This window comes from Saccoglossus kowalevskii, chromosome 4 (genome assembly GCF_978046115.1).
Source record: "Saccoglossus kowalevskii chromosome 4, keSacKowa6.1, whole genome shotgun sequence".
Taxonomy (NCBI): domain Eukaryota; kingdom Metazoa; phylum Hemichordata; class Enteropneusta; family Harrimaniidae; genus Saccoglossus; species Saccoglossus kowalevskii.
Window position 1 is genome coordinate 41270119 of NC_140644.1, and position 13809 is coordinate 41283927.

Consider the following 13809-nt stretch of genomic DNA (forward strand, 5'->3'; position numbering starts at 1 on the left):
TCTCGTGGACTACATCGGGGGAGTGTAGGCTGCATCTCTTGGACTACATCGGGGAGTGTAGGCTGCATCTCTTGGACCACATGTACTCAAAAAGAGGCTACCAGATACGAAAGAGATGGTATACCAGCAAAGGCAAGGCAGTCAAACACGATATAAACTAAATTATAATATGACCAGTGTGAATCTAGCCATCTGATTGGTTGAAGCCAGGGTGTATACATCTGGCAATATATGACTCGGGCCCTGTTTGATGAATAATTAATAAAACAAAAACTGGAATAAACTGGATTGAAATATAATAAATATTGTCGTCTGCAAGCCACAAGCGGCATTTTCAGAGCATGGTAATTATGTCAGACAACGAGCCTCAGATCAATTGTGATCTCAATTTCAAATGGTACTAGCTGGATGAAATTGACGCTACTGATGAAAAACTTCTTCAAGCTACAATTAAATGAGAGCAACAAAGCGCCGGCGGTAATAACGAGTCAGATCAACACATGCCGGTGTCTGCCGAAAGGCAAAGATTCCCAGAATTTTCTGAAGAAATGGTCGACAACTTGGCAGCAAAGAAAATGAAGTGAATACTCACGCCTCCAGAAAATGGGGTGTGAAATTACCCAAATGTAAGCGTGATAAAAGTCAAAATTAAAAAAAAATGACATAACTATAGTTTGTACCGCCGAACACCGCCATTTTCATTGTTTGTAAACAATGCGTTGAAAGTTTGACCCAATGATGACCCAATTTCCATACTAAAATTATGTTTGTTTTTTTTGTACAGTGTGGTGTTCTGAATGGAAAATCGACCCAGCCTTTGAAATGGTAGAAGTGCAAGAGCTGGCAAACATATTGAAGCATTTTTATGCCGAGGTCAGGGCTAGAGACGGGAAAGTATACAGCATAAGAAGCTATGCTGGAATTCGAGCAGCAATCCATCGCCACATAACCAATGTTCCATTCAATCGCCCCATTAACATTATCAAAGATCGGGAATTTCAAACTGCCAATAATGTATTTACAGGGAAAGTAAAAAGTTTGAAGCGGGAGGGGAAAGATAAAATCCAACACAAAAGTTATCAGTGCGAGAGACATGAGTATTAAAGATGTCGTTTTACGTTTTGTGTGGCTTTATGTAGAGTTTTTCTTTTGCCGAAGGGGACGGAAGGGTCCTCGGAATCACTTTGGCCTATTTGGAAGCAACCAAAAACCACCCCAGGGATTTGAAGGATGACTTTGAATCAGAGAAACGGATGTACAAAACAGACTTCTAAATTTTACAAGTAAGCTTCACCCAAGCACTAATGCTTTTCTTCAGCGGCCAGTTGAGCATGCTGTACACTAACCACTGTGTGAGAGCAACCACTATGAAATCATTGAACGACGCTGAAATACCAACACGGATAATCATGAATTTAAGTTGCCATCAGAATGAAGGGAGTGTCAGGAGTTACTGTCGCAACAGTTATAGTGAACAAAAATTTCAGTGTAGTGACATTTTAATGTCAAAAGTCGGTGTTCCTACCGTCGATGAGCATGGTAACAATTACCTTCAGATGGCCCTCAGTTCCAGCGTTGTTCGGCCGTCAACATCGGGCATGGCTCAAGTAAAGTGTCAGAGAAATATCTCCACAAGTGAAACGGTATGCTCAAGCTCAGTCGCAACAGAAAACCTGTTCAAAAACTGCAATTTCGGAGGCTCTGTATATGTGTATACTAACAATTATATTTCTCCAAAACCAAACTAAAATCCTTGAAAATGACAACTTGAAAAATTTCAAACTGCCATGTTCAAATTTACCACTCTTAACAAATGTAAATTTCATAATGTCGATTCATGTGTATATTTTTCCTGTTCTATATTTGTATATTCTATATATTTATATATTCTGTTCTATATTTGTATATTTTTCTATTTATTGACGATGTATTTTAAGTAATAAACTTGAACATTTGCAATTTTATAATAACCTGTTTTATCGTTTTCGCTTGGAATTACATGCCTGTGCAAACGTGTCTCGGAGTGATTTCTATTGAAAGAGTGTATGATGAGGCTCCAGAATGTGGTTATTCATCCCTCCCCACACTTCGTTTCAGAAAGATGCCGTATTCCCATTAAATATTCAACATTGTTGTAAACGGTAGCGGATATAAGACCTCTCTAGAGAAAATTAGCATATTTGGGTTAAATAATCACCTCTCTGCGCTCGGTGATTATTTCCCGCCAAATATGCTAAATTCACTACGTTCAATTACCCACCATAGACTCCGGTCAGTCAAAATGGCTATTCTGAACTGTAGGCATTAATCAGCGATTCTCCCGGTGACCTTTTACTACTGTAATTCGCTTCCCTCATGCATGTCGTCTTCATGCTTGATCTACGTATATAGAAATGAATAGATGTAATGACAGCTCCATGACTCGCTGCAGTTTTTTGGTCTCCTCGTTTTTGAGTTGACTGTGTAGTGGTTATATTCAGAATTTACCAGCATAGAACCTGCATCTGATATGCTTTTTCGCCGTGGCTGCGTGCGAGGTTCAGGGTCTTTGCCTTGAAGGCGCGCGTCAAAATCGCTGAGACTGACCGCGTCGCTCGTTTTTCCACAGCAAGGTCGCGCGTCTAGTACAAATTGTGAGTTGCATGTTTGGCTCAAGGCTACCGGTGCTTCGCGTACCGGGACGTTGAGTAGGAGGCCCGACAGTAGACGTACCGATATTTTTTCGGCCTCCCCCTGCTGATCGGAGGGCATCCTCACAGTCTGTGTTTTTAGGCGGTGGTTTACCTGATTTTACCGGCTACAGCGAGGCTGTGCCCCTGGAGGTTTTTTTCCTCCTATGAACCCTTACTCACACGACGCTGGGTTTGCCCCCGAGTTGAGGTTGAGGGCTTTGGTCGAAGGACTGTCGAGCAAATTGCGTCCCTGGCAGGCTGGATAGATCAGACGCAGTCGAGGTGAGCTGTCTCCACTGCGCCCCCGGTGGGCAAGCAGGAAGAAACACGAAAGCATGTTTGCATTCAAACATGTCTCTTCTGGGGAACCCCCATTCCTAGCCGCGGCTCTCCCACTAATTTGGGTCAGGCCGAGGCTCAGGCTAATTGCACCGGGCCTCCTCTGGAGCCTCGGGCACTGAATGCTGGCTGGGGTGCTGGCAGCCAAGCCTCCGATCTCAGGGCAGAGCTTTCAGGGCAGGGCACACGTTGACCCCCCTACTTTCAGCCAGCCAGGGTTCGTCAAGCGGTAATGGTACAATGGTAACGAATTTACCCTTTTTACTGACCTACAGGCATCCCCAGAGGGAACCGACCCTGTCATGAGACGCACAGTCGAACACGCTCTCTCTCACATATTTAAAGTGAAAAGGAGACACAGTTCGCTCTCGTCGGATTCAGCCGGTACCTCGGGCGGCCCCTCAGAGTCTTCCATCCGTAACGACTCGGTGAGCTACGCTTTTGGGATGATACAGAGTTCCATCGATCTTAGTGATACCCCCACCCCTGATCCTAAGGCGACCACTTTCAGTTGGTTCAACGCTTATGGGATCCAAAGCAACCCCGTCGGCACGTCTCTTCCTGCCCGTTCGAGTGCGGAGTGGGACACAGAGCACGCAAACGGTGTTGATGAGCGGGCGTTGGTCAGCCGCGGATGAGGTATTGCTTAAGGCCCCCGGATGGGGTAAAATCTTATGCAACACTTTCCACTGGACCAAACGCTACCCGGTCGGTGTGGTTTCGGGATCAGTACCCAAAGTGTGGGATAAGACCAAAATACCCCCAACCGGGTCCCAAGGCTCCTTCCCCAGACCCCAGTACCACGAATTTCTGTTGGGCAGACTGGGTAAAGGTGGACAGCCACGTTTCATGGGCGTTCTCGCCAGCTCAATCTGAGACAATCCATCACGCCATGAGGGCAGAGTTGCTTGAGCGCATTATTGTGCGCGCACAGGACTCTGAGACCTCGGAGGCAGAATGCACCAGCCTCCTAAACCAGGCGACACATTTATTGGTGGGCCACCACACATCTACGTGTGACATCTACGTGTGACATCTACGTGAGACGCGGCCTTCGATGCGTGTGTTTTCGCCAGCAAGCTGAGTCAGGGGGTACGTCCCCACGTCAGTGACGCAGAATGGACATTTTTCACCATTTTTGTTTGGAGAATGGTGGGTACAGTCTCAGAGCTTCGGAGTGCAATGAACCAGAGCATTCAGATCGAATCCGCTAGCCAGTTGGCTCAGCCAAGGGCAAGCAGAGGGCACCCCAAGCACAGAAAACACAGGAGAGAACAAATGTCTCAAGAAATATTTTAGACTTATTTTGGTGTAAACAACTCGCGTTTGATTAATTTCCACCATTACAAGTTGTTAAATTTAAAGAACAAATGTCTCAACAAACATTTTAGACTTATTTTGGTGTAAACAACTCTAATTTAATTATTTTCCCCCCATTACTAGTTGTTAAATTGAGAGAACAAATGTCTCAACAAACATTTTAGACTTATTTTGGTGTAAACAACTCTCATTTAATTATTTTCCCCCCATTACAAGTTGTTAAATTGAGAGAACAAATGTCTCAACAAACATTTTAGACTTATTTTGGTGTAAACAACTCACGTTTGATTATTTTCCACCATTACAAGTTGTTAAATTGAGAGAACAAATGTCTCAACAAACATTTTAGACTTATTTTGGTGTAAACAACTCGCGTTTGATTAATTTCCACCATTACAAGTTGTTAAATTGAGAGAACAAATGTCTCAACATATATTTTAGACTTATTTTGGTGTAAACAACTCTCATTTAATTATTTTCCACCATTACAAGTTGTTAAATTGAGAGAACAAACGTTTCAACAAATATTTTAGACTTATTTGGTGTAAACAACTCACGTTTGATTAATTTCCACCATTACAAGTTGTTAAATTTAAAGAACAAATGTCTCAACATATATTTTAGACTTATTTTGGTGTAAACAACTCTCATTTAATTATTTTCCACCATTACAAGTTGTTAAATTGAGAGAACAAATGTCTCAACAAACATTTTAGACTTATTTAGGTGTAAACAACTCACGTTTGATTAATTTCCACCATTACAAGTTGTTAAATTTAAAGAACAAATGTCTCAACAAACATTTTAGACTTATTTTGGTGTAAACAACTCTCATTTAATTATTTTCCACCATTACAAGTTGTTAAATTGAGAGAACAAATGTCTCAACAAACATTTTAGACTTATTTAGGTGTAAACAACTCACGTTTGATTAATTTCCACCATTACAAGTTGTTAAATTGAGAGAACAAATGTCTCAACAAACATCTCATTCATTGACACCACAAAATAATAAGCGTGTGTCTACAAATTATGGCATCTCATTCATTGACACCACAAAATAATAGGACCTGTGTCTACAAATTATGACATCTCATTCATTGACACTACAAAATAATAGGACCTGTGTCTACAAATTATGGCATCTCATTCATTGAGACCACAAAATAATAGGACGACCTGTGTCTACAAATTATGGCATCTCATTCATTGAGACCACAAAATAATAGGGCCTAGGTCTACAAATTATGGCATTTCTTTCATTGAGACCACAAAATACTGGTCCTGTGTCTACAATTATGGCATCTCATTCATTGAGACCATAAAATATTAGGTTCTGTGTCTACAAATTATGGCATCTCATTCATGGACACCACAAAATAATAAGACGTGTGTCTACAAATTATGGCATCTCATTCATTGAGACCACAAAATAATAGGACCTGTAAGTTACAAAATAACACCTGATGTCTTCATTTAAAAAAAATTGGCACCATAACTCTGTAATATCTGTTTTTGACATTTTTTTCAAGAACATGTAAAATGTGTTATTGTGTTCCTTGTCGACTTGTATCCTAGCGGTGACTGCAGTATACAGATTTTCTATGCCCGTAGCTAGAGGGTTTCGGGCGATCTTGGTCGTCGTCATCCCAAGCGCCGACACAGTTCTCTGATGTGAGGGTGGGCAATATGATGTGGGGGAGGTAGCTGGTACAGGTTACAGAAAATAAAATAAAAGTTCTATTTACAGTAAAAATTGGGTTTTTACACTTCATAGATAAAACAAATTCATAATTACATTTACCAGTTTTTTAATATACATGTATTTGATAATTTGTGTTTAAAAATCAAGAATCAAACAATTTCACACATTGAATAATCCTCCCATAAACGCGTAATAATGTGACAAATCTTCTGGGTCTGTGTGACGCGCATGCGTGAATCAACCTAGGAATTAAAGTCGAACGTTAACGTGCGATAATATTTTCAGTGCCATATACTACCAGGTGTTCTACTAAGAACAATGTTTGCCGAGTACACTTGCACAGCGCATTAAATAAAGTTTAGATAACATTGCGTACATGTAAAAGTCAGAATATTTGGAACATCGTGTTAACTTCGAACGTAAATGGCGCACTACTTTAGCAAATAAGCATACATATATATATAATCATGACATTTATAATCTGTACAAATACAGAAGATAAGAGAGAAAACTTTTGACAAGTTTTATAGTGACAAATTAAAAAAAAAAAACAAGACAAAACAATGATCATCATGGTATGTTGTTAAGCTTACTGAAAATATACAATTTAAATTTTCATTATTTTATTAAAAATATAATCATTAATTTTGTATTTGCGACTTCAATACTAACAATTGTATTCGCATCTTCTTGAAAACCAGTAGCCCGAGTGTTTTTATGTTTACTACTTTGGGCGGGTCTCTCTCAGATTTTGTATCAATATTGTATTTTTTGTGAATATTTTGGGTCATTTTTGACAACAATTTCTGACGACATCTTTAAAACTACCGAATTGATATATGTTATGTAGGTATCTTGGGTTAATTTCTGTCAGATATGTGTTGGTGACCATGTCAACTATTCTTAATTCTTAGCAATTACAACTCATGTTTAGTAAAAAAAATACGTGGTCATTCTTGAAATGTTTGTGGAATCATCAATAGAAGGGAACTAGAAGAGACAACTTTTTCACATTTATTCTAGTAAAACAATAGAATGCGACACGTACTGTAAAATGGTTAATTATTCACTGGGTTTTAATTTGGCTTATTTCGCTGACTGGAAAATGCGCTAAATTAAAACCCAGTGAATATGTAAAATTTAGCATAAAACACATTATCTAAATGATAAAACCGTGAATTTAAAACCCACAGAACATGCCTGAAATGGTAAATGCGCTAAATTAAAACCCGGTGAATATGTAAAATTTAGCATAAAACACATTATCTAAATGATAAAACCATGAATTTAAAACCCACAGAATATGCCTGAAATGGTAAATCAGTGAAATTTAAACCCAGTGAAAATTTGTCATTTTACAGTATAATGTATAACGTCAGGCAAAATAATGTCAGTTCTGTATAATCTTTAAAAAAATCATAAGCAAACCGGTTCGCATGTTGAACTTCCACGTACACTCGCCAAGACACGCACAGAGGTGCTTGTGGTATTTCTAGGTTGTTGTATTTTGTTTATAAATGTATTATTTGTATATACTGATAGTTCTGCAATAGGACCTTTGATATCAGTTTTTCAGAGAATCCTGTGATAATTCCAATAAGATAATTGTAATTTGTATGAAATCGTTTTTTTTTTTTTTTTTTAAGTATTTGTTGTGCCAGGCGACAGTTCCGGACATCGAATGTCACTGTTGCCTCTCCTGACTTGTTTGTATGTGCAAATTGCAAGTGCTAGTGCTGACACATTGTGCATTTTTGCCACGGATCATATTCATGTAGAAACTACATGACAGGGCTGTGCGGCCATCTTCCTACCAAATGGCAAATTAATGTCGGGGTCGACCCTTTTGATGTTCAGCCTGAGGCGGGATTTGAACTTGGGAGTACTTATCATGTGCCTGATGTGACAACCACTGGGCTATCAGTGACCGATCGGTCTTTTATATCCTATCGATTGAGTCCCTGCAATTATATACATATATTTAGATTTAATTAATGATTTTAAATATATTTACTAATACAATAGCGTATTTTTATGCAGTTACATGTTTTAACTCATACGCGCATTTGTGATATTTATTTACCAATAACTCGCACCATACAAGTACGGCGTATTTACATTCATCTAATAATAACTCGTTGCGTACGTTGCACGCATGGTGTATTTATTTGTATTTAATATAAAATACAATTATATATATGTATGAACAACTGACACGATTACAAAATGTAATGTCATGTGTTCAGCAATTATACATACTGGTCATCTCGGCAAATACAAGAGAGTGAATAGACATTTCTGAACTGGTCATCTCGGCAAATACAAGAGAGTGAATAGACATTTCTGAACTGGTCATCTCGGCAAATACAAGAGAGTGAATAGACATTTCTGAACTGGTCATCTCGGCAAATACAAGAGAGTGAATAGACATTTCTGAACTGGTCATCTCGGCAAATACAAGAGAGTGAATACGTTTCAACCCTTGGGATATTTTACTATAATAGGGCGTGTCTACATCGCGCGTTAAAATTTGCATATAACATTAGCGCGTAACAAAGTTGTGATAAAGGAAATAGTGGTATAAACAAGAATCAGTGATTACTTGAAATCGATACCAGGAAGGGGGGGGGGGGTAAAAGAAAAGTTATATAACAATTTATCATTTAATAATTTATTAAAATACATAAGTTTGTCCAACTCCCTGTGGTTCCAGCACAGACCTCAATCTCCTTCCCATAGGCCTTTGCGCCTTACGCAATAGTAAGTAACGCGCATCGAACTGTGCGGAGATCGCACAGACCTGTGTCATCAATCTCCTTCCCATAGGCCTTTGTGCTTTACGCAATAGTGCCTCTGCCACAGGCAGCCTTCAATTTTGTGGTCAATCACCTCACTACGCACGGCCATTTTCTTGTACCTGTTACATCTGAAAACGTACTACAAAAAGTGGGGGAAAAACGTATGTGACATCCGAACTATTTATTAATGTCAGACCTCAGAAAAAACGTAAATACGAACCATTTTATCGCGGACTATGTTTTGCAAGGTAATGTTACTGTAGTGAAATGGCGCACGTGATACACTAAAACTTGGAAGTAAAAAACATTCTGTTATCGTATATAGTTGGAAAAGAAACATTAAAGACTAATTTCACTGAAAAAAGTTTTCTAACATTTCCGTTCATCTTGTATTCTGGTGAATATTCGTCTAACAGCAATAGAACACAAAGGTTCTAGTAAGTTTATAAAGTTAGTCATTTATAGAAGAAACTAATGCTTTGGCATGTAGGAAAGGATTGCACTTTTCTAGCGCAAGTCAAGTATATTTTAATCTAATTAACAGAACATTTTATTCGGAGTCGGGGCGTGAAACGTCTTATTAAAGTGTTTAAAGTAACCAAGTGACTTACGCATAACTTTGTTAACCGACAGGGTCTTGTAGTTCGAACATGTTCGAATATGCAAATGAGTTCTATGCAAAGCTCGCAAATAACACCGAATAAACGGCAAGGTAAAGACTAAGCAAATAACACCGAATAAACGGCAAGGTAAAGACTATGTCTAATTATAGTAAATACGTACTGCGTGCGTGACTCGAACCGGCGCTCGCGTACGGCACCTAATCGCCTAGCTTCACGCCACTACACGTCTTCCCCTCGGCCACCGGGCATCCCCAAAAAAGTAAGCTTAATAACCGCGTCAATGCCATGCAGTTCTATGGGCTCTGTGCGTGCTGCTGTGGAACGCCGGTCGAGCCGGTGAAAGTTCGAGAAAACAACACAAACTCAACTTTGAAATAATTCTGAACAACCAAATCTATATATGTTACACACGCAGGGCTAATCTTGTTACTGTTCAGGGGAGTCTCAACAACCATCCCAAAGTACCGTTTTCTGCGAGTTTTTGGCCTTTGTTTTCACCGCGAGGGTTGCCAGGCGGTGAAAATGCCCGGATGTCCGCCGGAGAATACGGTTCAAAATGAAATCCGCCCTCTTTAGTCAGCATTGGGAAATGCGAAGCCATTTTGTTGTGAAGCCGTGTTTTGCGTGTAACAATAGATACGAGTTTGGTTTAAACTTACGGCATTGTGGTACCGGGTAGGTGCAATTGGTTGTATAATATTAATTCTGCACTCGATGACAACTGGACGAGCGTGACAGTGTACTATTTGACACATATATATATATAAACGGGCTCTGACAAGAAATTTCATCCGGGTGAAAAATTCAGCAAAAACAGTTATTGATCGACGTGGTTTGTTCTGTTGCATTGCCATCCACTAGTGTCGCCGTCTAATACACTTTAAGTTTGCTTGTCTGATCGAAGGAACGTTTCTGATTGAACATATCTCTCGACTGTCGCTAACCGTAATTGTTACGTGTCTTGCCAATATGGCGACAACGGTAACTGCCATTCCATCGACCACAATTAAACCTGGTAACGACGACCCTGTACAACCAATACGCAAGTTTCGAGTTGAGATAATACGTGAATATAAACCAGAAAATGCAAATAACGACGACGATGGGTGTTTACTTGACATGCAATGTGAGAATGAAGATGAATACAACAAGAGAATGGCGAGAAGCAGAGCTGCTAAAACCAGGAAAGCTAATCAAGTGAATCAGAAAATCAAACCTAAACCGCTAGCAAAGATTCTACCCAAACCCCAGGGGCCTGTGATCATTATTGATTTGGATTCAGATGAAGAGACAAAAGAACCCAAACCTGAAACTGTAAAGATGAAGTCAAAAACTATAATAACACAACCTAAAGGAAGTAGAGGGGTGAAACGTAAACAGAGATTGAAGACACGACAAGAGATAAGTTTTGATAGCAGTGAGAGTGAGGGTGATGTTCTTGATAAAAGTGATGACGAGTTCAATCCAGGTATTAGGAAAGACATAGGAGAAATAGAAACTCTTGAAAAGCTAAGACCAAGAAGAAAGGCAGCCCAGAACCTACAAAAGAAGTTGAAACCATGGTGGGAAAAAATCAAGGAAGATGAAAATGAAAAAAGTAGTGATTCAGATAAAAAAGAAAATTCTAAGAAACTTGATGAGAAAAAAGTTGATGATGATGAGGAGTATAAAACAGAAAGTGAAATTGAGAGTGAAGATTTAAGTGATGATGGGGAGACACGGCATCTAAAGATTAAAATAAAAACTAAAAAAAGAGAATTAAAGCCAGTGACCAAAGAAAATGAAAAACTTGCAGAGAAAAAAAAAGACAACATAAATGCTGTAGTTAGTGGAAAAGATGACAAGGTTAAAATAGTTATTAAAACTGATGGAGATGATAAAAGTTCTAAAAATGAAATCTCTGAGGTAAAAAAAAAGGATGAGAAAGAAAAATTAGATGAGAATGACAAAAAAGATGAGAAAGATATTGATAAAAAAAATATGCAGAAAGAAAAAGAACTGGATGGGAATGATAAGGAAATTAATGAAATCAAAGATGGAATAGATGAAAGTTTTAAAAAAAAGGATGAAGGAGCTGAATGTGGAGAAGAAACAGATAAAGATGTAGAGAAAAAAAAGGAAGATATAGAATTAATGGAGATTGACTAAACCAGTAACTATTCCGAAGTCCGAAGATATCCACTGCCAAAAGTTTTAACGTAACACAAATTGGACTATATAGCGATTAAATCTGAAAGTTTGTGGGTTGATTTTCCCACAATGTACTTGGGTGTAAAACAGTAGTGCACAGTAGCAATCGCAGGGATTGAGGTTTTAAACTCAGATGTCTGGAATGCATGTTGTCTAAAAGGTACTTTTAATTGTCTGAAATTGTTATTACAAGGACTATATAATTCCTAGTACTTTTTAAATTTTTAACCCTTCTTTTTTTCCCCCAAAATTATTCTCTGAGTAGCGCATGCACTTATAGTATACGTGTGCTTCTATTGGAGGTGTGCTTCTAAGAGAAAATGCAATATATGTGCTCCTCATCCTGTACATATTCCTGGCAGTTTTCTTCATTAACAGTACAGACTGCTTTTTAACGAAAAATGTATATTTCCATGAAAATTAATTGAATTCCATATTTGTTTTTCTATATTTTAATTAACACAATAAGATAGCAGCTAAGTAAATGTTTAATATATGACACATTGTCAGTTACTGTGCATGTATGTATATAATGCATGTATATTCTGAAAGCTTGCATATAATAGAACATGTACATATTTTGTGCTTAGCATACTGTACACTGGAACCAATTAGGTCAGCACAGGATGTGATATGCAGAAGATTCTTCGTTTAATTCTTGATACATAGCAGTGTTATTAAATTTGAAAGTTTTCTCCTAAACAAAGTTTTCAGAATGTGTGTACATTGGTTACAGGACAGACGAATTTAATTGTAGAAAAGAATGCATTCATTTTTAAATGATGATATAGGTTTTGTTAAAAGATTTGGAGATTGCCTGCTAATAGTTTCCACACATAACCAAAATAAATGGGGCAAAATGCGACAATGAAATCATTTCAATATCCTTATCAAAATCTATACAAGATTTAATGATGTAATCAAACCAAATATTTTATTTTTTTATGTGAGATTATTTTGTGAAATGTGAAGAGTAGACTTTTGTTGAAAATGTCATTGATTGCATGACTGATATGCCAAAGATACATGTTTGTATCAAATCATAATTATTAGGTCACAGTAGATGTCACTTTTCAAAATCAGCTGTTACTTTTATTCAGACCTTTTTTCACCTATAAAACTGGTATTTGCATTATCACATTGTTGGAACTCTACAAATTTTAACGTATTGCCTGTCGACTTCTTTTTTCCCCATTGATTTTATTATGTCCGTAAAGGTTTCAGCAGCAGATGTGTTAATTTGATACACAACCCCAGAATATATACAGTGATTACAATTACCTTTACCACACCACAGAATCCTATAATCTCCTTGTGTTGTCTATTGGTGCGTTGTTCTTCATAGAGTGTTATGTAATTCTTAATATACAATATGTAATAAACTTCTACAAAATAATGTTACTGTCCGCTACTATATGTATCAATATCAATTTCATAAAAACATGTTTTCAGGAAGCTGTTATATTGCCGATAACAACATAGATATGTTTGAGGCATTATATTCATTAGTGACAAAGAAAGTCGCCTAGGTCATCTGATAATGAACCTTTTAAACTGATTCACGTGAACTCTCAAGGGAAATCCACTTTTGAGATATTGTATTCATAATAATGTTGAACTTGTGTTATTTTTTTTTTTTTAAATGTGCTAGATACAGTAGTTCTAAAGTTCCCATATTGGTCCTATGTCAGTTATGAGAAATCACTTCCTGTCCAGCAAAGTAATTTTAAACTAAAGGTGCACTGACACTGATGGGTGAAGCAAACTTAAGGTTGGAAGAAATAAAAAATGGTGCTTGGCATATATTCTGCATTTTAACTAATAACTAGATACTAATTCAAGTCAAAATTATACATTTTTAAATAATCTTTATTATTTTATTTTGTAGATATACATTATTGAATGGATTGGTGAATAAATACAATGATTAATAGCATAATGTCGTGCATTATTGTCAGATTAAGTGGAGTCTGCTTTAAGTATGGTGCGTCTAGGAGTTCTGTATGTACTAACATTGTCCAGATCAGACAACCTAATACTTGCATAGCCTCCTCTGAAAGAAAAAATGAACAATTGATAAATAAGTGAACACTTACTACAAACCTACATAGTTTTACTCTAGTGGGTTTTAGAAATGTTAATGAGATCTCAACTTTTTGAAA

At 37.7% G+C, this 13809-nt stretch overlaps 1 protein-coding gene across 2 annotated transcripts in view; it reads right to left on the bottom strand.

Annotated features, from left to right (window-relative positions):
• Window positions 1-13495: 13495 nt before the first annotated feature.
• Window positions 13496-13809, bottom strand: part of LOC100368086 (sodium channel and clathrin linker 1-like) — a 43468-nt gene continuing 43154 nt past the window's right edge. For both annotated transcript variants that reach the window (XM_085498130.1, XM_085498129.1), the window contains one exon: window positions 13496-13700. In XM_085498130.1, the coding sequence (XP_085354256.1) occupies window positions 13680-13700 (21 nt within the window). In that variant the 3' untranslated portion in view covers window positions 13496-13679. The remainder of the gene's footprint in view (window positions 13701-13809) is intronic.